The 25,201-nt window shown below is 42.5% G+C and overlaps 1 protein-coding gene across 3 annotated transcripts in view; it reads left to right on the top strand.

Annotated features, from left to right (window-relative positions):
- The window catches only part of SHTN1 (shootin 1), a 103,262-nt gene that overhangs the window by 11,992 nt on the left and 66,069 nt on the right, over nucleotides 1-25,201 (top strand). For all 3 annotated transcript variants that reach the window (XM_059398677.1, XM_059398676.1, XM_059398679.1), the window contains exons 2-3: nucleotides 9,493-9,545; nucleotides 19,650-19,710. In XM_059398677.1, coding sequence (XP_059254660.1) covers nucleotides 9,505-9,545; nucleotides 19,650-19,710 — 102 coding nt within the window. In that variant the 5' untranslated portion in view covers nucleotides 9,493-9,504. The remainder of the gene's footprint in view (nucleotides 1-9,492; nucleotides 9,546-19,649; nucleotides 19,711-25,201) is intronic.

Here is a 25,201-nt window from a genome sequence, read left to right as displayed (position 1 = left end):
TTTAGTTCTTTTATTTCTCCATAAAGGGCTTTTATATCTCCCGAGAGGGTTTCTCTAATATCTTCCATTCCTTTTTTGAGCCTGGCTAGAACCTTGAGAATTGTCATTCTGAACTCTAGATCTGACATATTACCAATGTCTATATTGATTAGGTCCCTAGCCTTCGGTACTGCCTCTTTTTCTTTTTTTTTGTGGTGAATTTTTCCGTCTTGTCATTTTGTCCAGATAAGAGTATATGAAGGAGCAAGTAAAATACTAAAAGGGTGGCAACAACCCCAGGAAAATATGTTTTAGCCAAATCAGAAGAGATCCCAAATCGTTAGGGGGAGAAAGGGGATAAAAAGAGGTTCAAAAAGGAAGAAAGAAAAAAAAAGAACAAAAAAAGAAAAGAAAAGAATTAAAAAAAAAGAAAATGAATAAAGAAAAATATAAAAAAGAAAAAATATATATTAGATAAACTAGTTAAAAAACGTTAAAAAAAGAAAAGGGTAAAAGTTAAAAAAAATTTACCAGAAGGCGAGAAAAAAAAAAACAAAAAATGAAAAAGGAAAAAATTAAATTAACTGCAAGACTAAAAAAAAATCACAGGGAGAAAGCCATGAGTTCCGTGCTTTGCTTTCTCCTCCTCTGGAATTCTGCTGCTCTTCTTGGTATTGAAACCGCACTCCTTGGTAGGTGATCGTGGTCTTGGCTGGATTTCTTGTTGATCTTCCGGGGGAGGGGCCTGGTGTAGTGATTCTCAAGTGTCTTTGCCCCAGGCGGAATTGCACCGCCCTTACCAGGGGCCCGGGGTGAGTAATCCCCTGGAGTTTGCTTTCAGGAGCTTTTGTTCCCTGAGCACTTTCTGTAGAGTTCCAGAGGACAGGAATACAAATGGCGGCCTCCTGGTCTCCGGCCGGGAGGAGCCGAGAGCCCGGGGCCCCACTCCTCAGTGCGCCCTCAGAGAACAGGGCCCAGTTACTCCCGGTCTGCCTGACCTCCGGCGGCGCTCCGAGCTCACCGAGCCTGCGACCGGTTCAAGGTAAGCCCGAGCTGTGATCTTACTGTCAGCTCTGTCTCTGTACCCGGCTTTCCCGTTCCAATACCCGCAAGCTCTGCGACACTCAGACACCCCTGATCCTTCTGTGACCCTGCGGGACCTGAAGCCACGCTGACCCTGCGTGGGCTTCGCCCCGGTGTAGCCTCTGGAGCGATGTCCCTCAGTGGAACAGACTTTTAAAAGTCCTGAGTTTGTGCTCTGTTGCTCCGCCGCTTCCCGGGAGCCAGCCCCTCCTCCCGGGGTCTATCTTCCCGTCGCTTTGGATTCACATCTCCGCCAGTCCTACCTTTCAGAACGTGGTTGTTTTTCTGTTTCCAGAATTGCTGTTCTTCTTCTCCTCGATCTGCTTATGGATTTGCAGGTGTTTGCAATCTTTAGATAAGCTATCTAGCTGATCTCCTGCTAGCTGAAGTAGTCTCAGCCTGCTACTTCTCCGCCATCTTGACTCCTCCTTCTCAAGTCCAAGTGGGTATATTTTAAACTTTGTCTTTCTGTAGATTTTATTCTCTTACAAAACCAGGCTTTGCTTTAAAATGTAGAAGGAACATGGCTATTGTTGTTTCTCTACCATGCTGGTAAAAATTAAATATTAAAACATGAGTCCTGGGGGCGCCTGGGTGGCTCAGTTGGTTGAACGACTGCCTTCGGCTCAGGTCATGATCCCGGACTTCCAGGATTGAGTCCCGCATCGGGCTCCCAGCTCCCTGGGGAGTCTGCTTCTCCCTCTCACCTTCTCCTCTCTCATGCTCTCTCTCATTCATTCTCCCTCAAATAAATAAATAAAATCTTTAAAAAAAAATATGAGTCCTGAAATATTTTGTATGGTACACAGAATAGTAATAGATTAAGATCCTTTTAGTTGCTTGATTCTGTTCAAATCCTCTGTGGCACAAATCGGAGTATGATTCCATTACATACATATATGGATGTGAGTGTGTTTGTGTGTGTGTATACACATACACATGTACACACACATATGTTTGTTTTATTTTTTAATTTTTAAAAAAGATTTTATTTATTTATTTGACAGAAATCACAAGTAGGCAGAGAGGCAGACAGAGAGGGGGAGGAAGCAGGCTCCCCGCTGAGGAGAGAGCCTGATACAGGGCTCAATCCCAGGACCCTGAGATCAGGACCTGAGCCGAAGGCAGAGGCTTTAACCCACTGAACCTCCCAGGTGCCCCATATGTTTGTTTTAAATAAGACTTTTGGGGAGTAGTTTTAGGTTTATAGAGAAACTGAGCAGAAAGTACAGAGAATTTCCACATAGCCTCTTACCTTCCCCCACTCCCTATTTTCTCTATTATTATCATTTTGAGTTAGCATGGTGCATTTTTTAGAATCGATGTGTCATACTGATCTTTATTATTAATTAAATTCCATACTTTACAGTTGGGTTCATTCTTTGTGTTATATATATCCTATGGGTTTGGACAGTTGTATGACACGTAACTACCATGACATTGCCATACAGAATAATTTCACTGCTTCAGAAATTCTGCTTTGCTTGTTCATTGCTCCCTTCTGAACTCCTGCAGCATCCCAGATCTTTTTACCTGTTGTTTTGCTTTTTCCACCATGTCATAGAGTTGGAGTCATTCAGTATGTAGCCTTTTCATATTGACTTCTTTCATTCAGCAATGTGCATGTATGGGTCCCCCATATCTTTTTGTGGCTTTATAACACATTTATTTCTTTGTATCACTGAATAATACTCAGTTGCAAGGTGTACTGCATCTTGTATATCCATCACCTATTGATGAACATGATGGTTTCTTCCAACTTTTGGGGATTGTGAATGACGCTGCTATAAACATCTGTGGGGGATAAGGCATGGTGGAGGAGAAGTCTCCAGTGGTTCTGTGATAAGGTCTCTGTCTCTTGGTGAGCCTGTGCCCTCGGGCTCTGACTTTCACTTGCGCTTCTTAGTTTTGGTGTTTCTTCCTTAGCTGAGACGGGAAGGCTTGAGGGACCTGGAGTTGGTTATTACCTTCTGCCATGTTTGTTCGGCTCTAGGGAAGTATTTCGTGCCAAAGGCAGGCCTTGCCCTGAAGAACAGAGGCTCCAGGCGTGTTTCAGCATGGCTCCTTACCCTCTTCCCCTGCTTGAAGCAGTAGGGAAATTTCCTCTGATATTTTCTCGAAGCTGTGATAACACTTCAGGAGATGATAAAACTCTCAAAAGATTGGGACCCTCCTAAGACTGGCCCACTCACTAGGATTTTTAACTCAAACTTGTTAGCATTGAGCCTTCAGCAATTTGCCAATGATGGCTTAGGTTTCCCTCTTTCGGTACTTGTCTCTGAGCAGGATCCGCACTGCAGCTTCTGCTTCAGGAAGTTGTGATTGTATCTCACTCTCCAAGTGTTGAAATAGCCTTTTGCCCTGTGACCTCAGTTCTTTGGTGGATCTAAGAAGAGTTGTTGATTTTCTGTTTGTTCTGCTTTTCTGTTGTTGTGAGGACAGGAGCGGTGAAAGACAAGCTCCCTGCCAGACTGGAAACCAGACTTACACATGCATTTAAACATACTCAGTTTCCTTCCCTTCTGTGGGTTAATTTGAAGTCATTACTCTAGTTCGTTGGGAGTTGTTCTTAAGCATCATTAATTCATTAGCATTGAACTGTGTGTTCTACCAAGTAATGCGTAAATTTCAGGTTTGCCATCATTTCTTTTCAGATGCGAAATCTGTCATCTTTGTTTTTTGATCAGGTTTTCCAGCACTGTTCCCCCCCACCCCCCCGGGCTTTTCTAATGCTTTAATTAACAAGGGAGGTATAAATGACTTCTCTTTCTACTCTGGTTCTAAAAGAGGACCCACTGGCATATGTGCAGAAGGGAATAATGTCTTAATTGAACATTATCTCTTATGACTCATGTCCTCGTTCCCCATTAGTAAGAGGTGTTTCAAGGCTACATGAGTCTCAAAGATGCAGACTTAATGGATGAGAATCTACATTAGAAGATCTTATGAGGCGCTGTTTTTCTGGTTATATTTGATGGCTACTTAAAGCTTCACTTTTATTAAGTATCTTGTTGTAACATGTGATGTAAGAGACCCTTTTAATATGGGGAGGAGGGTCCGTGCTCTTTCACAGTTTGTTCACGGGAAGACCTCCATCCATTCTTCCTTCTTCCTTAATTTAACACACGTGTACCCAGTCCCTGCTGTGTGTCAGGCATTGTGCTAGATGCTGGTGTCTGTGTGCATAAACACATGGTCTTCGCTCTAGAGCATTGTTCCTGGTCCAGTGTTTGCACATTGTACACAGTCGTGCCCAGGAATTTTTTTTTTTTTACATGAATGACTTTGGAAATCAGTAGACTGGTCCTGCCTCCAGTAATTCTTACTGTGGAACTTGACTTCTGCATGTATTTGTATCTTCATTTTTAAAATGGGGCTTAATTGCTCCACATCACGATTTGTATGAACCAGCCATTCGGTCAACAGAGGTATCAACTCTGCTTTGGATTCTACTGGGTCTGAGGTCTTTCGGACCGAGCTGAATAGGAGAGAAGACGAGAAAACAGGCTTCGGCTCTGATGATTTGTAATGTCGCCCATAGATGCTCTAGTAGAGGTATGAGCAGGGTGCTCTGGTAGGATATTAGAAATAGGAATGTTGATTTTTGTCTTAGGTATATGGGGAGGGTTTGACAGAGAATGACAGTTGAATTGCCTTGTCAAGGAGGAATTAGGGAAGATGGGGAGGGGAAAACTTGGCAGGTAAAGGGAAAAATGTTTCCTGGGTGTGAAAAGTCTTAGAGGTCCGATGGCTTGAGTGCTGGAGTCTAAGGCTGAATGGCAGGAGTGGGGATGGGTATCCCAGGTTGTGAGGTAACATCTTGGCGGGGTCTATAGGAATGATGTAACCAGGTTGCCTTGTTACTGTGCTCACCATCTGCTTTGTGAAGCATGAACTTGGGACAGAGGGAGGCTAGAGGCTATATGAGAGGACTTTATTTATCATTATCAAAGATTAGAATTAGGGCCGATATACCGTAGAGGAAGGGCAGACTGGGGAGATGTTTTATGAGATGGGAGCTGTTTGATAATTCACTGGAAGGTGGGAGAAGGAGAAGAATCAAGGGTGATCCTGAGGTGCTAGCTTAAGGACCCGGTCGGTGATGACCCCAGAAGGCCGTCATGCATATGGGAAGGAGGAGGTTTGGGTGAAAGGGACCTTGATGAGTTCACTTTCTAACATGTTGAGTTTGAGGTGCTCATAGGCTGTCTAGTTTGAAGAGATCCAGAATAGTACTGCCTAACAGAATTTCCTGCTGTGATGGGAATGTTGTGTGTCCACTGTCCACCATGGGAGCCCCTAGCCGCATGGAGCTGGGGAACACTTGAAATATAGCTAGTACAACCGAAGAACGGAAATTTAAGTTTTCTTTAATTTTAATTAATGTACACGTAAGTAGTCACATGTAGCTAGCAGGTCCGTATCCGACAGTGCAGGTCTGGAAGGTGTTGGATGGGAAGTACTGTATCTGGTGCTTATTCTTGGGATAGTGTGATCTACCTGCCTGGGACTGAGAGGTGTCCAGGGACACTGGACTCTTCCGTCTAAAACTAGGAAAGTCCCAGGCAAAACGTGATTGTGACTCACCGCAGCCGGAGGTGTTCTTCCCTGTGTTTGTGAACGTTAAGTGTCATGCTTCTGAAATGACTAAGTCTACTCCTCTGACTTCTGGGCTGACTATGTCATGATTTGCAGCTTAGAAAGAAAGCTCCCTTTCTTGGCATCAGGGAGCTGGAAAATGGAAAACCAGCATGATTCTTGAAGCGCGTGCTCTGCCTGATATTTTCCTTGTTTTCGCCACGTTTCCCTGTTTCTTCCGTTCTGTGCTTTTATGGAGTGATTCCCCTCCCTGGCCGCACATTGGAATCACCTGGGGTGTTCACTTCTCAAACAAATATGGTGCCCAAGGTCCACCTTAGACTAGTTAAATTAGAATCTTGGGGCGGGGTGGGTGGAGAGGGGGCCAGACGTCTGTCTGATTTAAAAACTCCCCAGGTGATTCTGATGTGCAGCCCGGATTGGAAAGTACAGCTCCCAGACGATGCTTCCGCTTCTTTGCCATTTTTTTTTAAACTACAACACACTACAACAGATTGTTAGCCCTCTTCCCCCTGCTTTTATTTGGCAGAGTAGTAGGGTTTCAGAGATTTTCTGCTGTGCTAGCTTTCAGGTCACATGTGACAGAAGTCAGCCTGAGACGGATGGCGTTAGATCTCTTATCACACACGAGATCTGATGTGCTGTGCTGTGTCAGTAACAGTAAGCATGGTTGACGTATTGCACACGTAACATACCTAAGCACTCTGACACCTTACGTGTTAGCTCACTCTTAATCACGGCAGCATGAGAAATTTTCCTTCTTCTTTTCCAGAGAAGTAATCGGCAATTTAGACCAAAGTCCCTTGGCTGCACTTTTTAATTACTGTGCGATGGGACCTTACCGTACCTTGAGATAAACTGTACCTCCAAAGCCTGGAGAGGAAGTCTTCCCAAGCTGTGGTTATCTTTCAGATGGCCGAGCGCTGGTCCAGTTCATCTCGACTTTTGCATTGGTTACTTCAAGATTTGGAGGCTCCGTATCATCCAGTCGCTTGAGTTGTATGACTCACTTAAAAAATTTCCAAACTCGGAGCCAGTTCTGAAACAAAGAGAAGGCTTTCTCTGTGACCCTTTAGCATTGCCAAAAAACAAGTAGCTGAATGCCGCTAAGTCACTTCAGTTTTTGCCAGCTTTGCAGAGGATGGGGTTACTCATCCTCGTGTAGAACACATCATGTATATTCACTGTGATGTGTGTGTGTGCGCGCGTGCATGCTTGTTTAGGAAAGTGAGCTTGGTTTTCTAACTACAATGAGATAAAAATACAAATAAATGTTTTTCTTTCCATTTATGCCCTATTCCCCAGGTGTTCCCTTTCCACCGGGAGCTCTTCTCATATTTTCCCCATACTTTACCTCTCCATTCCTTTTACCTGGCTTTATTTTTTTAAGTTGCACAAAGTCACAAGAAAGCACATTGTCTGTGGTTTCCATTAAGGTGGTTTCCATTAGGTGAAGGGTTCTTAATTAATGCTCTTCATGAAGACCCTATAGTTGGGAATCTGCAATGTTTCATCTAGATTCTAGGCTATATAATGGAAGAATAGTATCAGTATTTTTAAAAAGCCTTAAAGCTGTTATCTAATGTTTTAAATAGAAAAACATTTTCGTAATGTCAATATGAGATCATGGTTTTATAAGCCTTTATTGTTCGTATGTCTGTAAAGTAGGTCATCAAGAATACAGTGGTAAATCAGTCTTGATTTTTCAACTCCAGGTACAGATACTTTTAAATGTCAAGTAAACTAAAGTCTCTTGATAAAATACATATTTATTTTTTGAAAGAATATTAGGTATAGTAATAAGACTTGAGACCGTGACCATAGACTACCCAGTGCCTAAGTGTATATTTTTAGAATCTCTTAGTTTTGTTTCTTTCTGTTAAAAAAAGGAGGGGGTCACTTTATTGATTTTTCATAACCAAGGACAGCTTCATTTATACCCATTGGTTGGGCTTTGTGTGGTGGAGGCTGATGAGGGGCTGGTGTGCATAGGGCTTCATTCTGTGGTCACTCAGATGTTTTCTGTTGAAAATATAATTATTTTTAAAAAGGCTCTATCTTGGGGCGCCCGGGAGGCTCAGGCCATTGAGCCTTCAGCTCGGGTCATGGTCTCAGGGTCTTGGGATCAAGCCCTGCATTGGGCTCCCTGTTCCCTGGGGAGCCTGCTGCTGCTTCTCCCTCTGCCGCCCCCTTGCTTGTGCTCTCTTAATCCCTTCAAGGGAATAGATAAAATCTTCAAAATAGATAAAATCTTCAAAAAGAAAATACCTTAAAAAAAATCTATCTTTCCATGTATACATTCAGCTATTTTATGGGCTGTCTCATTTCAAAGGATTTTTTTGGGTGTGGCTTCAGTAAAATTGTTCATTAACTCTTATTTAGATGGTCATGAAGTGCCAATAAAACTTAGGGGTGTTGGTGGTGTAATCCCATACATATTTGTTCATTTGGTTGGATTTTAAGGTTGTGGTCCTGTAATCACCCTAGCTGTTCTAAATCCTTTGGATCACGGTTATAGGACACAAAGGATATGATTCACCATGTGAATTGTTTGTTTTGGGGTGTTCTCTGTTCCAGTGGTTAGAATCCTACACTTCTAGAATTAATGACCAGATTATTTGGGATGTTCTTGAAGCCACTGGTTTCAGATTCCTTTTTTTCTGTCTTCTGGTTATTCATGGAAATAGGAAACTCTGTTTGTCTTTTTTTTTTTTTTTTAAGAAAAACTGAGCTTTTTGTAGATAAATCCCAATTACATTTTTTAAAGTACAAGTATAAAAATCCCAACTCCTAATGTCCTGGCTCTGTGGTGCAAGTCGAGGTGCTGGTTGGGGCGTAGGCCCGCCTCACACATTCTGCTCCATCCTTAAGACTGGGTCATGCTCTTTCTTCCCATCACATGCTATGAACATCATATTCTCAACCGTGAGGTTATCGAAGAACGGTGCTTTGGCTGAGAAAGGAATGTGGGTGTTCCGGCTACTTTATTTGTCTGGTGATAGAAGCTTTTAAATAATAAGCTGCTGTTTTTTCACATACTTGGAAATATTTCCAAACGGTTCACATATTTTTCCAACTTACTGAAATGAATCCCACTGGTCATCATGGGTCGGTCATGGATGACCTTGAAATGCATGAAAATAGTTGTTGTTAGCTGAGCGCTCCTGGCATCAGCCTTTTGCTCTGCGGACGAAGGAGATGTGGGGGGTGCCTGGGTGGCTCAGTTGGCTAAGCATCCACCTTTGACGCAGGTCATGATCCCGGAGTCTGGGGATTGAGCCCCACATCGGGCTCCCTGCTCAGCAGAGAGCCTGCTTCTCGCCCTGCCCCTCACCCTGCTCATGCTCCCCCCCACCCCAAATACCTAAATAAAATCTTAAGGAGAAAAAAAGCAGATGTGTGACACTGAACTGAATGTATAAGCCTACATTATTTTCTGGAGGCTAATTTTAAAAATAAACCACCTCTGATTACAGCACCACAGACTAATGGTGCTTGAAGGAACTTCAGGGAGCACCCCCCTATCTGCTTTTACGGGACCAGGTGCTGAGCACCAAAGAGAAGTGATTTGCCATAGGTCACTTATGGCTCCGAGGTCTTTCCGTGACCTAGGGAGAATCCGAAATTCCGCTTGGTGGGCTCATACCTGCTGTGGTCTCTTTTTCTTTCTTACTCTTAAAAGCAGAAGCGCTTCTTCTGTGGCCTTTTCTCTACCCCACCACCAACCTCAGAAACAACAGAGGTGAGTTGGATCCCAGGTTTTCCTACAGTAAACTTTTGATAGTGTTAATAACGTTGCTTTCCTTCCCCCCCCCCCCCGCCCCCTTTTAGCCATCGGTGAATATGAAGACCTCAGAGCAGAGAACCAGAAAACAAAGGAGAAGGTTTGTACTTTACCCTTTCTTTCCTTTCTCACATGTGTGAAAGCCTGGACGGCATGGTGCATTGTTCTGCCACCAATTTCAGTTAAATGCGAATGAGAGTTTTTTCTTTTTTCTTTTCTCCTGCATGTGCGGTTCAAGCTAATATCAACTCCAGGCTCCAGATGGTAAAGAATAGCGGGCATGGCACAGTGGGCGCTGCTCTGGGAGATTAACTGCACAGCTAAATGTGCAGCAAGGCACCAGGCCAAGCAACTCAAGCCCTCAAGCCCCCAAGAATTGTACTTTTCCCCTAACGACCAGATTTGGGATTCTAGTGATGGAATTGAAGGGAAGACACGTACCTTTGGGGCTTAAGACAGAGTACATTCTGGAGAGAACGCTTTGGCGTTAGTCATTGGTGTTTAGCCCATCTTCTTGCATAAACCCTTTTTTATGCTCGCGTTGTCTAAGTATATGAAAAATATACTGAAAGTTGAAAATCATCCACTACAAAGATAGTAATGCCTGGTGAATGTTTTCAGGGGCCTTGGCACAAGTTTTATTTTTAAACTGAAATCACTGAATTCAGCTAACTTTTATAAACTACTTACCTTTTTGTCTCTGCACATAATCCATCTAAGATTTGTGAATATTTGTTTATGTGTCTTTTTTCTCCCCTGCAAATTAGGGAGGGCACAGAAGGGAGGTCTGAGTTAAAAAAAAGGGGAGGGCTAAATTGAACTGAGAAGTAGGAGAGAGAGAGAGAGAGAGAGAGAGCAGAGCTGCCCGTTATTGTTTTTAGGTAGAAACAAAATTTGTGTTTAGAAATTACTTTGATAGATTAAATATTTCACCACATAATGTCCATGGTGGAAAATTTAAAAATAGGTCCTTCATAGTTATTGAAGTTGATGGTCATCATGGCTGTAAATGATGAGACCTTTAAAATTTGAGAGTAAGATCTGGAATGAAAATGGGCAGTGAGCCGAATATTTGTAAAACCTTTGGCATATTTGAGGCTATTTAATTTAAGTTTTTTGCTCATATTACTTGGCTACCTATATTAGCTGTAACATGGTTTGTGATATTAATGGTACGATATAGAAATGGATTTTGAGACCATTGTTTTTCACTTAGTTTTCAGGCTCCTCTGCTCATTTGCAAATAAATCTTTGCTGTTCTGTGACATCTGGAGTTTCTTCTCTTCTTTCCATCTGGTGATTTAGGGAATGGTAGGTAGGTGGGGGTGGTGAAGATGTCTGTGATACAGAGTGGTTGCTGCGTGCATCTCTAACGTGGTAAGGAAGTCCCAGAAGAACAGTTTGACAAGGTTCCTAATTCTAATGCAATAACCACCGCAAATCACAGATGTCCTGAGGCTGACAACAGGTGGGGAGTTTGTGCTTAATCCTGGCTCCCTGAGGCCCCATAATTTCAGAGAGGAACCGGCAAGGGATGCTCGGGCCTCTTCTCCCAGGTACACAAGCATCTTGCAGCTGTAGGAGAAGGAGCCAAGAAGTTACCAGCTGAGTCTCTTCCGTGTGTCCAGGCCTAGGAGGGGGAGAGCAAGAAAAGTTGGAAGGGTTAATTCAGGAGAACTCTTTGACTTAACCTAGAAGATCGGAGGGAAGAAAGCAAACCCGTGTCTTCATGTGATGGTGAAGGAAGGCTATAGAAGAAAAGGGGTAACAGAGTCAGAAGAGCAAATTTTTGTTTTCTTTCTTCTCCTCTAATCCTTGCTTACATACAGACCTTGCATTGCCCTGAAAGTAGTGAAAACATCCATTCCTGGCGATGTTGATGGTTATTTAACTGAGAGCCACTTTCTGCAGGGAGATTTTTAAGTGAACCATCTGTTACACAAGTGGAATTATAGGTAAAATGGGTTTGGTAAAAGGAGGACTATAAATGACTTTTGCCCCATTAACTATTTGCATGTTTCTCTACATGGCCTAATACTTTTGTGACATCTGTATGCATTACTGACCTTCTTATGTGCTAATTCTTTAAAAAATAACTATTAACAGAAATAGGAAGAAAAGAAATGAATGCGGTATGGAATGCTGCAGTTGGGTAAAACAAAATAGAGTGGTTTTAAGTTCACTCTGTTCTGTTATCTTCTGTTAAAGGACTAACGGGCTTATTATTGCAGATTTTTCCCCCCAAAAAGAGGGCTGCATTACAAAAGTTGGAAGCATATAATAAAAGCCTTTTATACAGCATAGAATGAGTAAAAGCAGCTTTAGTTCTGGAGGTGGTAAATGGAGAACACCATTTTCTCTGGCAAAGCACTTTCTTGTTCCTGGCTGAGGGAGCTTTGTCCAGGTCATACCCGCAAATACGCATGGCCATCCTTCCCTCATAGGGGAGTTTAGAATTAGTCAGGGAGAGAAATCTAAGGTGGAAGTCCTTTTGCCATGGTTAATTTGATCTAGGGGAGTTTTGCATGAGTGAAAGGGACCAGAGTAAATTCACTGCAAGTTATCTCTCCCTTCTACATGTCCACATGAAGACTATCTTTGTTGCTAGATGATGAAACTGATCAACGAGAAGAGACAAAGGGTTTGATTTCTTTGGATAAGAGCTTTTGATGCTCTGTTTGGAACCTCCTATGGGGAGGCAAGTGGTAGGACGTGAGTTTATGCTTAAGGGTCTGTATTTATAAAGAAGCTGCCATGGGGCACATACATACTCAATTATGTTCCTCGTCTGATGCCCCAAGCAGTCCCGTGTCAGCTCCAGTGCACAGAGAACGGAACCTCAGGGCTTAACAGAGTCAAGTTTCGTACACAGGTCTTCTGACCACAAATGTTCTTTTTAAAGCCAGTAAACTCATGGAGCTGATTGACTTTTTCCACCAAGGTCTTGGTGTTAATCTTCGTTCATTGTTGTTAGCTCATGAATTTTCCATAGCAAATTATCAGATTCAGGACTTCTCTGGATCACTTGTCTTGACCATCTGTAGGTTTGTACTTAAAAACTGAAAGTTAAATATCAAATCCGTCTGGTGTCAGAAACGTCACATGTGTGAGCGTGTGTGCATGCAGATTCTGATGTAGGTGTGCAGGGGAAGAGTAGACTTGGAAGGTTGGGCCGGTGTGTCAATGATCTTTTCCTTTGTAGTTATCCCTTTTTAAGACAAATGTAATGTTGATCATTTTGTGGTTTTTCTCCTTGTCTTTGAGGATGGAATCAAAGTCTGTTTGAGTTTGTAAGGAAAGCTTTTTTGAAGGGATGCCTGTTGAATGCCTTCTGAGTACTGGAGTATTAAGAAAGATACATAAAGGTCCCCCTCTTGAGTGAAACCACTCTCATGAGTCGTATGGCCACATGGACAGAGGATAAATTGTGCTGTTGAAGTGAACGTCTGCAGTTTGGGGGGGGGTGGGAAAGGGACAAAAAGATAAGGATCCTATCCTAGACCGTGTGACAAATTATTATGAGCTCTTAATGCTTGGCTCAAATGCCTCCCCTTTTTAAAAGTCGTCTCCAACCTTTTCTCAAGCAGAATAGTTTACTTCTTTGTAATAAAACATCTGTTTATTTCCTTGTATTTATCACCTTTTATCAATCAGTTATCATCAAAATAGTAGGTAGGGTATGAGTAAGTTGTATGGGGTTGGATTGTAATGTAAAAAGTTCAGTTTTTGTTTTTTTTTTTAATGTCAGGGTCAGGGGAGTTTATGGAAAGGGCGCTACTTTCTATTATTTTTGGGCTAGTTTCTAAGTGACATTATCAGCAGTATGTTAAAAAGTAAGAAAGGCTAGCCCATTGAAATCAACAAGACTTCCAAAAATGTTTTTTGATGTATGGAAAAATAGAAGACGATATACTTTGGAATCAACCAAAGAAAATGTGATTGTTTGCCTGTGAAGCAGTCTCCCACATTCAGAGGTTAGTCATGCTCCTACAATGGAAGGGCATTCCCTTTCTGACTCATTCAGGATCTTTGTCATAATTGTGTGGGGCTCTTTCCTATATGGGGGCAAAGCCTCACTGAGCTTTTAATGGAATAGCTTTCACGTTTCTCAGGGTGGTGGGGGTGGGTGTGGAGCATGCCTAAAAAGAAGGGAATGTGTATAATAGAAGAATATCTGCCTTTACACAGTATTTATATTTAATATTATGTCTTGAGATTGAGTTTTGAAATGAATACATGTTTAAGTGGCTGATTAGAAGTCGTCTGGATAAGCTACTGTAACAGTACATCAGGCGGGTCTGTCAGCTTGCCAGGAACAATGAATGAAAGGGAACGAGGCAGACACTTTCCAAGACTTACGTTTCAAGAAGCAAGATATATGATACTGTTTGCATCTTGGCTCCCCTTGTCTATTGTCAGAATTTGTTTCTCTTGTGTCAGTTTCAGAGGTGAAGGTCCCAAAGTATTTTATTTAAAAAAAAAATCAGTAAAGAAGCCACTTTAAAGAGCAAGATATGCATCCATTATGCTAAGCGTTCATGCATAATACATCCACATACATGCAGTTTCTTTAGAACAGAGTGGCAAGTGGTTGTGCCAGAGAAAAAGTAATTACTTAGCAGTTTGAAAGTGAAAATGAGTCTCTTATTAACAGCAATCTATCCAGAAACAAAGAGCAAGGATCTCTGTTCTGATGACATGTGTTTCCATCTAACATACAATACCTAGAATTTGGAGAATGCTGCAAGACAGCTTCAGGGGGCAGCTACTGAAAATTGGAGGGAAAGAACTTTGAATTGGAAGAAAGAACACCACCAAAAGAGAAAGAGAGTGAAAGGAATTCCATCTAAGTGGGAATGGTTTCTTTTATTGTGTTCTTTAAGGACAGGCACAGTTGAGGTCTAGCCGACCTTCCATAAGTGGAACTGTGGGATTGTCCGGCATTATTAAAAATGATTTTGTTGGGGGGCGCCTGGGTGGCTCAGTGGGTTAATCCTCTGCCTTCAGCTCAGTCATGATCTCAGGGTCCTGAAATCGAGCCCCACATCGGGCTCTCTGCTCAGCAGGGAGCCTGCTTCCTCCTCTCTCTCTCTGCCTGCCTCTCTGCCTACTTGTGATCTCTCTTTGTCAAATAAATAAATAAAATCTTTAAAAAAAAATGATTTTGTTGGTCCTCTGACAGCATCACCAAAGACCCTAAAATAGATAACTGTGTGCAATTCTGATGCTGTGCGTGTTGACGTTTTAAACGTTGTAACCAGACACAAAGGGAGTGAACTTCAGGAAAAAGCAGTAGAAATGGTGGTGGGTGGAGACTGTTTCGGGTCTGGGGTGAGAGCCTCTGCTACGTGTCCCTGTGGTACAGCCCGTTCCCCTTTAAGCCGGTGTTATTAATTGCTTGCTTCGATGCTGATCTTCTTGGTAGATCGTGAGCATAGTTGCGAGCACCCTGGCTGTTAGTTTCCCCTGGATCCCCCCCGCCCCAGGGTTAGCACAGTGCCTGGCACATATGGGTGCTATGTCACTAGGTGGTTCAGGGCTCTGAGGAAGGAAACTGAGGCATTCAGTGATTACAGTAGACTCCCTCAGCGAAGGTCCTTGCCTTGTGCACATCGTCTGCTTTGTTGATGGTGTGTGTATGCGGCACATGTGTGCATGTCATGGGCCCCAAACTGGCCTTTCCCTAGGCTGGCAACCCTCGCTGCATCCGTGCACCACGGAGATCAAAACGGACGTTCCCATTCTTGGGGGCAAGACACGGTTCCAAGTGCTGGGCTTTTTCTTGTGTATGCTACACACACAGCAGCGTATAAAGAAGTGTTAGTACCTACAGGCTCTCTGTCTGTCTGCTGAGACTGCGGAGCAGACACTTTTGTCTGTACCGTAGTGGCTGTGTGAGGGGGAAGGAAGGGAGTCCTGCCGGTGCACATGGCGACCACCCTGCAGGTCACTCCACTGGTGCTTTGAGATGCTGGTTGAGTTCGGGAAGCCAGGTATCTGCCTGGGTGAGGCTCTGAGAACAGATCGGCCTGGGCTTCTCATGTGGAGACCAGGAGACCAGGGCCTCTGATAATTCGAAACCGGCGAGGCCAACCTCTGGTGGATCCCCCACTTCACAAAGAGCCCCCATGGAGTCTAGAAGAGACCCCATGTAATCCAGCTAGTGGAAAGCAGCCAGCGCTCAAACTGCCGGGTTCCACCCTGGCCATAGGCTCTCTAGAGAGTCGCTGGGCATCCTAATTCAGTGATGTGGGCCCTCACATCTGTTGCTATTGCAAAGTCTTCCTGAGCAATTCTCACACAAAAAGAGGCAGTTTCCACAAATGCTGCAGCTGCGTGGGCAGGGTAGAGGAAGGGGCCGGGTGGGTGAGGGGTTTCTGCAGGACGCAGAGACATTGCGCTCTCCCCTAGAAGCCCAGAATCCTTGCTGACTTCCCTGTATTGGTTGAATGAGAGGAAGGTCACAAGATACTTTTCTGGGTTCACCTAAAATGATGAAATAAGCGGATGTCTGGATTTCTGCTTAGTAAATGGGTACATCCTTCATATTTTGTTCAGCTGTGGTTTGGGAATAAGTCAGCTGCCTTTGCCGTATGCATAGATCCCCCCGCCCCCTTCAACACACACCCCTTTCAGCATCCATAGCAGATGGTAAATTCTGTGGCTGCCAGTTTTATCATAATGTGGTTGCAGAAAATAGAAAGCAAAGCACTATGAAGACCCCCGGGAGAATACAGCTGGGGTTGGGTAGCGGCTTCTGCATTCTCTGGTGCCGTCTGCGGGTTCCTGGACAAACGTACGGCTGGTGATGGGAACCAGTTACTGGCATGATGGAACAGGACTGCGATGTGGGGACCTGTCCTTCACGAGAGCCCGTCCACCTGGGCCTTAGCAGGAGAGAGCGCGGGCATAAGGCTTTGTTTCTGGGAGGCTGGTGTGAGCCTCCTGACAATTGCCACGTGGTGTCCGTGACCCCCGAGGGGGCGCTGCGCGAGGGGCCGTGTGTGGTGTCAGCCAGCAGGCCTTTTCACGCGTGCGGAGGGAGCGTGCCCTCCTGTTCGATGCTCTGGTCAGGCAACGTGTCAGTGAAAACTCTGGCTTTTGATTTAAGTAAGAATTAAGTTAAGCTCTGGTTCCTTCAGGTGGAGCTTTGAGAGGTCCAGGGAAGATCCAGGCAGTATTAAGTCAGGGGCAGCGCTCCCCGGCACCAGACCAGAGGTGATACAGCTTTTCCGAGGGCATCGTACACCTTCAGAAATGAAGATCCACAAAGTTAATTTGAGAGTAAAACAGCAGATACATTTCATTTGGCAGTCATGCCCCAGGAGTGCGAGTCTAGTCAGAAATGATGTTTGATTTTGTGCTTTAGGCAAAACTGCCTTGTTGGAGGTGGGTATGCAGACAGCCTCTAGGAAACAGGAACATTCCTGAAACTGCTGACCAGAATCTCGTAAAATTAAGGGTTCTACTCTCTGGCCGGGGAAGGATCTCCACAAGCTTATTTGAGAATCCAGAACTCTAGTGTTCAGAATTTTAAACACCAGAAATCAATCAAGATAGTTTATCTGTTAAGTTGGACCTAGAAACTGTATTAGACAGCATTACTTTTTTGGCAGAGGAGAGATTCCTTGAGAAAACCTTGATGAAAGAATATGCATCCTCCTTAAGGAAATAGTCCAGCCTGACGTTCCTGCGGAGGGTCCAAGTCAGGAGCTGGTAAACAGCCTTGCTCATGTAGCATTAGGACTTGGTCCATGTTGTTTTGCGGGAATGGGTTTACCCACATGGATGGAGATAAGCTTTTTCAAGTTTCAGTTCTTGACACATTGAAGGGGAAGACTGAGCAGTTGACTTAATTTTTTTAAATTAAAAAAATATTCTAAAGCCCAAAGAAGGGCAGAGAGTAACAACAAATATGTAACTGACAGAACTAACTGTCATTCTGGGGCAGCTGCTGGGCTCAGTCAGTTAAGCGTCTGACTTTTGGTTTCGGCTCAGGTCATGATCTTCGGGTCATCGGACGGTGCCCCACGTCAGGCTCCACTCCCAGCAGGGGATCTGCTTGAGAGTCTTTCTCTCCCTCTGCCCCTCCACCCACTCTCGTGGGCGCCGTCCCTCTCTCCCAAATAAATAACATCTTAGAATAAAGAATTAACTGTTTTTTTTTTTTTTAACTTAAAAAAATGCTACAGATAAAAATGAAGATCTTCAGTGTCACCCAGCCCTGGGCCCTTGCCCTTTCCCTGTATTTTGAGAGAGAGTGCCTGTGATAAATTTTGTATGTATCCTTCTATTTTGAGTTTTTATATTTTTATGTATGCCATATATATCATGAAATATACATTTACAGCCCAAGTCTATCAAGTGATTTTATTTACTTAAGGTATATATTGACCTGGATTCTCCAATTCCTTTACTCACCGTTGTGGCTTTTGAGGTGTAGGTTGACACGAGCAGCTTACGATCATCGAGTCGTGGTTCTCTAGCATGCTACATGAATATACCATGATTTATGCTCAACCTATCTGTAGAATGTTACTAGAAATTCCAGTAATAGAATCTTGAAATGGAATTGCAGGGGTGCCCGGCTAGCTCAGTCAGAAGAACATGCGACCCATGATCTTGGGGGTGGTGAGTTTATACCCGCGCTGGGTATAGAGATTACTTAAAACTTAAAAACAAAAACAAAAACCAGTAGTGGAATTGCTGAGTCATAGGGTGTGTGCACTTTCAGCTTTGATGGTTTATTTCTAAACTAGTTACGTCTGTTGACACTTCCACCAGCTTCCACGTGTCACTGTATGTGACAGTCCTCAACTGACAGCAGACTTTTTCAGTTTTTGCCAGTCTTAGATGAGACTATCTCACTGTCTTAATTTGGGCTTTCCAAATTATCAGTGGCATCATAATTTTTTAGCTGTTGAAATTTGAAATAATAAATATCCAAAGGCATGAAATCCTAATATATTTATATGGCACAGTAGGATTAAAACATCATTTAAAGTTGTGTTTTACTGGGGTGCCTGGGTGGCTCAGTCGGTTAAGCGTCTGCCTTTTGCTCAGGTCATGATCCTGGAGTCGCAGGATTGAGTCCCATGTCGGGCTCCCTGCTCTTCAGGGAGTCTGCTTCTCCTTCTGCCCTCTCCCTTTCTCCCTGGCTCATGCTCTCTCTTACTCTCTCAAATAAATAAATAAAATCTTAAAAAAAAATTAAGTTGTGTTTTACTCACATGACTCTCTTGTTATAGTATTATAGTATTTTCAGAAAAATTCAGATTTTAATTACTGCCTTTATAAGTTAAAAATCATTTCTTAAAGTCATAGACATTTTTGATGAAAATCTTTCTAAAATGTTTTATACTTAACCTGCTTTGTGAAATTCATAGTAAGTTGAATCAGTCCTCATAATGAACATGAAGTTTTTATAAAATTCATTCATACCTCGAGGGCATGTTAAAATATTGGATACTTGTTTCTATACCAGATACCCAGAAAGGTCCTCATGCTTTAGTAGTTATTTTTGCCTTTTATGGTATTCCCTCCTCCTAGTTTTCAGTGAGTCCTCCTTCCTTTTAAAACTCAAAAGTAGTTTATGTTAATAATATATGCTTATTGTGGAATATTTTATCTTTTCTCATTTTAATTTGCCACCTTCTCTTTGGAATTCTAAGGATAGGAGGATATTTTCCCCTTAACTGAGGATTTCAAGGGGTGCACGACAGCAGTTTGTCTTCAAGTCGGGGTCACTTCTGGCTGTGCACCAGTGTTCTGGATAGTTCTGGGAGTTCGTCGCTACCCAGTTTCAGGGAATCTGACCTGCGGGTGCATGGGGTGTTCACTGTATTACTGAAATACCTACTTACTGAAAACACTGGGAGGAGGGAAGACCGTAAAAGGCAAAAAGAGGCACATATATTCTCTTAAAGAATGTAATTTGAATGCAAGGATGTTAAATTGGTCTGTTCCTGAGGAGATAATGAGCAGTGAGATGACTCATTGTCTTGGAAGGTCCAAGGCAAGTGGCCAGATACAGATGGTGCAAGGCCATGCCGGTTGAGTAGCCCAAGTACCATGTGACAGTTAATGCTTTTTAAGGATTTTTAATTTTTGTTTTCATAAAACTGCTGCTGTTGATAGGTTTGCTCTTTCTTGCCTTCGCAAACTTGTGAAACAAATTTAACATTTGTGTCTCGTCTCCTTTCAGTGTGACAAAATTAGGCAAGAACGAGATGAAGCTGTTAAAAAACTGGAGGAACTTCAGAAAAGTATGTAAGCGTTTCATTGGAATTACTGTAACGCACATAACTATGTTTGGGAATTATGTGGGCAGACACGTCCCCTATGTTTAGTTGCTGCTGCATTGGGCTTCCAAGAAAGCAAGAATTGTCTTCCTATTTGCTGCCCCCTCCCCCCACCAAAAATGTCCTGGCATTACTGTGATTTTCAAACAAATGGAATGAATATTATTGTTTCAATAGTATGTTATTATAAAAGACAGTTTGCACTTGTTATATAAAAAACTTTACTATGCAGAACAGTTAAAGAAGAACTAAAATTACTTGTTATCTTGATTCTTTGAGAAAAGGCAGTGTTAATATTCTATAGTCTTTCTGTCTTGGTCTTTTATCTGTGGGCAGTATTTATGTCCACAAAAAATAAAGTCACGCTTTTCATTCAGTTTTACAACCTGCTTTTTTCAGGGAGTGGTGTATTGTGGTCATCTTTGCATGTCAGTAGAGGTGTATTTTTTTTTTCTGTATTCTCTTACATGATAGTACTCTAATTTATTTGAACATTCTTTCAGTGATAGATGGATTATTTCTGAGTTTTAGATATTCTAAGTAATGCCAAGTATAAGGGTATTCTTATACATCTTCATAGTGGTCTGATTTGTTTCTTACATTAATTCATAGAAAAGGAATTGTAGTTCACAGAACTATCACATTTTTAAGAGTCAGAATGTTTGTAATGGCCTTCTCACCAAGGAATTTTGTATTCCCACAAAAGCTGTAATAATGTGCTAAATGTTTGCTATGGTATTCTTGTATGCCATGCCAATCTGTCATTACCTTGTCCACTAAGATAGAATGTATCTGATCATACTCAGAAGGATCAGAAGGAAATAGGTCATGGGAAAAGGACTAGACTCTAGCAGGAAAAGTTGCCCTCCCCCTTGGAAGCATCTTTCTGCAGATGCTGTGTTAGGCTGTTTGATTATATCATAAAGTGTTGACTTGGTAACTATGCAACAGAACATTTTATTCTTGTCGAAGGTTAAACAGGCATGAAAATGGAGCATTATAGTTCATTTCAGTACCCAGTTTATTTCAAGTGTCTGGCTTTAAAAAAGTCTCGGGAATATTGTTGTTGGTACTTTCGTTTGGAGGCCAATATGCTATGACAGAAATATCTCTTACTTGTGAATATACAAACTGCGATTGTGTAGAACTTTCTTGTTCCCTAAGGCGGGATTAATTTGATACTCTTCCACTTTTGCTGACACTGGGTCACACTGAAAGAATTATACCATTTACATTGTTACCAATTCATGTTCTCAAATTAATTATTGATAGTGGGTTGGAATGCTGTGTGTAGTAAGAATAGTTCAAGGTTTTATGTTTGGACTTAACATAAAATGCTTTGGTCGGGCAGGTAGTAGGCATTTTGCCTCTTGTGTTCTGCAGAAATGGAAGGAGCTTCTCCCCAAATCAACCTACCTTTAGAGTAACATATAAACGTTCCTCTCCCACTTCCTTTTCCCCTTTCTTTGTCTTTTCCTCTAAATATCTTCGACAGTTTTAAAAATTCACATTTTTCCTTACGAGCAACTCAGAGCCTAAAAGAATCAGCTGAAAGGTTAGTACAATGATCTTTATTGTTGTATGCGTTGAATTTTTGACTATCCTAAGTCTGCTTAATTAATTTAAAGTTTGGATGGCAGGAGAACAGAATGCCGACTCTTTTCTCTGACTCAAAAGAACAGAACGTGGGGACGATGAAAATTCTAAATACTTGTTAAAACATTCTGTCTGGGGTAAATGGTTGATGACTTCTGAACAGGGAGCAGGATTTCGGATTTGGAAGGGAGCACAGCGGTTACCAGCAGGAAAAAGCAGCTGTGCTGTGAATCCACGTAGTCCTGAGCAATTTCTGCATTAGTAAAATTGGGATAAATGACCCTGCCTCCGAGGCTGTTCAAGGAACAAATGAGATAATTCATGGAGAAAGTGCTGAACACAGTGCCTGGTGTTAGAGTTTAAGTGCTCAGTCAACGTGCGCTGCTGCCACCGCCATCTCGTTGACTGTCCCGTCCAGAGCCCGAGCCCCTTCGGCATGAAGAGTCCATGAGCCTGCTCACGGGTTCGTTTGCAGAGCCTGGTCTTGGCGCTTGGACAGCCCTGGGGAAATATCTTCGGGTGCTAAGTTGAAATCTGCCTGCCTGTCATGTATACCTAATGAGGCCCAGATCTCAGAGTGAGGGAAGAGCCCCGTTAAGCCGAAGGGCTGTGCTCACCTTGCTGGTTGTGCTCTTCTTAGCCGGTTTCGTCCGTATTTCCCCGCCATTTTTGGCCTCCATCAGCTCTGCCCGAGCCTTCCTCCTGTCTTCCTGCACAAAGAGCCCCGCTGCAGAGCAAAGATTCATGTGAATCTGTCCCTAGGAAGACAGATTCACGTGAGAGAAGAAGTCACTCAAGGCCTTTCCAGTCCTTCAGCCAGAACCTGAGAGCCTTTGCGGTGTGTGAGGACACACCCATGTCCCCCGCACGCCTGCCAGCTCTCCTCCGTGTTTGCACACGCGTGAAGACCTGTCAGACGATCTCACATCGCTGGCGAGTAGACGGTATGTCTCCACATGAGCTGCAGAGACGTCCTGCATCTAGGCGTTGCTGAGAGTTGGCTGGATGGAGAGGAGTTGCGCTCACATCAATCCCACGCGTGGTATCACATTTGAATACAAGTTAGAAAGACATCTAGAAAATCAGAGTCCTCTAGAAGTTGGTTTAGCTGGGCTTTACACGTTAGGACTGTATTTTGGGATGTATGTTACTTGACTTTTTTGGGCTTCAGTGTTCTCCAGTAAGAAATTGCTGTGATATTACATACCTACCTCGTAAGACTGACGTGAGGAATCCTGACAGAGCACATCGGGTTTAGCACAGGCTGGACACAGAGTTGGCCCAACAGTCAGTGATAGCGGTTGTGTCCGAAGCAGTTCTGTTCTAGAGAGAACATTCTTGTAAAGGGGTGTTCCCAGACGAACATAGGCCTGATAGATTTTTCCAGTCACAAACACAAACACAAATGTGACTATGTAGCACATACCCAGCAGTATGTCAGGTGCAGGACGGTCAGACATGAGTAAAGCTGTGATACTTGAAGTTAATAGAAGACAAAAACAAGTCAAAAAGATAAAGTCCCAGTTGCCCCCCATTCTGTGATGGCAAGTATGTCAGGGTGCTTTGCGGTCGTGAAGAGGAAAAATAGACTTTGCTGGTTCAATTGGACGGGTGGAAGCACTCATGGATGCCCTTTCAGGTTATGCTTCTGAGTTGTGAGAGTCACTAAAAACAACTCTGATTATGGAAAAGATCAAGCTTATATAAAACTAAGAAAATAATGCAGTGAAGCCCCATGGGTTCATCATCAGCTTCAACAACTACCAGCCCGTGGCCAGGCATTTCATCGCTGTCCACGCATGCATTCTCACCGACCTCAGATCATTTTGAAATGAATTCAGTCATCATATCATTTCATTTCATCATATCATTTAATGATAATTTTATCGTAAATAAATATAACAATTTCAATACGTGTTTCTAAAAGTCTAGAATTCATCTTTCTTCTTTTTGAACCCTTCCTGTCATCCACATCAGAGCTATGTTAGGTGTAGTGGTCATTCCTGGTCTGGGTGTTAGGAGACAAGCCTGAATTTGGCAACATAGAGCCAGTCACTAAATGAACAAATGAAAGGTTTGGTTTTCTTTTTGTTTTTTTTTTAAAACTTTCATCCTTTGGAAGTTGCAAATAAAATTACATATTGCAAAAACGTCTGTTTTGTGTCATGTAATCTGACTTGTAGTTTTGGAAATGAGGTCTGCTTTTTAAAGATATAAATGCCCTCTGAAACATGTTCTTTTCTTTTAAATATAGAAAGTGAATAGGTGGGTGTCTTTACTCCCCACTTAGCATTGAGATAATTTTTTAAACTAGAAATCAAAGCACTACTTTTGATTTCTACTGTTCTCTCTAGAGGAAGAGAGAAAAAAAACCTATCTGATGGGCCTGCTGTATGAGAATTGGAGAAAATTGTGGCTAGTGCTGCCTATGTAAGTTTATCAAGTTAAGTTACAGGGCAGCTTTTTACAAAATGTTCAGAAAATAAGTGTGAGTGTGTATGTGTGTGTGTGTGTGTGTGTGTGTGTGTGTGTGTTTCTTTTTGCTGGGCCTAAACCTTGCTATGTGGAATGATTTTTCCTTACTCTTCCATGAGCAAGAATGTTATTGAATAAAAAGTCAAATTCCTATGAAACATGCAGAGTGTTTATGTTTTTGTTATGATGGTGGAAATACCAGATTGTGGCAGAAGAAGTCAAGTAGTTAAGGCTAAAAATTCAAAGTAATATTTGATGTTGTAAAAATTGTATAGGTTTCTTTTCTCTTTCCTTCACATTTTTGAAGAACCTACCTTGTAAACATAGTGATAAAATGCCAAGAATATTAGGATTTTAAGGAAATAATAGAGCCTATTATTTAAACTACAATATAAAAGGCAATTATATTGATGAAGAGCTACATGGGCTTTGTGTGTGTGAATAAACTTGGCCTGTGTTCAGCTTCTATTTGTTCTTCTGGCATAAACACATATTGTGTGTGATTCCAGTTTAATGGGGACCCGTTTGTATGCCAAGCAGCTGCATTTTAGGACCTATTGCGTGATTTCATAGCTCTCTGAAAATTGGTTCTATTCAGAACAAGAGATAGAAGAGGAGAGGGGGGTGGTGTGGAAGGGGGGGCAGAGCCTCAACACACAATCATTTCTTTTCAATTGGAGCCAGAAAGGTTGATGACAACATGACCATTGTGTTATAATGATAAGACCACTAAGGCATCTGTACCTCTCATCAAGGCTTTCACACAACAGCAGATACAATTTAATTCACTGCTCTGTCAGCAGTGCTGATACCATTATGCCGTCTGTCTCCACAGTTATAATCACTGTCCTCTGAGAAATGCAGTTGAAATGATCTTGAGCAGTCAAAGAAACTCTCAATTAAGGCTGCCACTTCCAATGTGTCAGATTGTGTCTTATGCACTTGGTACAATTTTCACTTCCAATCCTGTTTATTTACAATGTCTACCAGTAATTACGCTTAACGTGTCATTTAGTGAGGGGGGCCCCTGCCAAGCCGATTGTTGGGTGCTGCTGTACCATTGAGTGGGAGTTTCTCGAAGTCAATGCCATCAGCAGCTTTTAGGCCCTGATGGGATGCAGTAGTAATGTTGATAATGCAAGTATCGTGCTCATCAAGTCATAATTAGATGCCACTCAAATGTGCCACTTGTAATAACAGTGTTGATTCATGTTTTTCTCGGTGACTGCAACTACTAATTAGTTAAGTGGTTTTTGGTTGGCCTGCATTTGCTGCAGATTATTATTACCCCTGAAAAAATGTCAAGGTTAGAGATGTTTCTGGCCATTTAGTGCTGCTTTATGAATTTGAATATTAACATAATAAGAACTTTGGACAGACTTAG

Source organism: Mustela nigripes, chromosome 4 (genome assembly GCF_022355385.1).
Source record: "Mustela nigripes isolate SB6536 chromosome 4, MUSNIG.SB6536, whole genome shotgun sequence".
Taxonomy (NCBI): domain Eukaryota; kingdom Metazoa; phylum Chordata; class Mammalia; order Carnivora; family Mustelidae; genus Mustela; species Mustela nigripes.
This window is presented reverse-complemented; position numbering and strand designations above follow the sequence as displayed.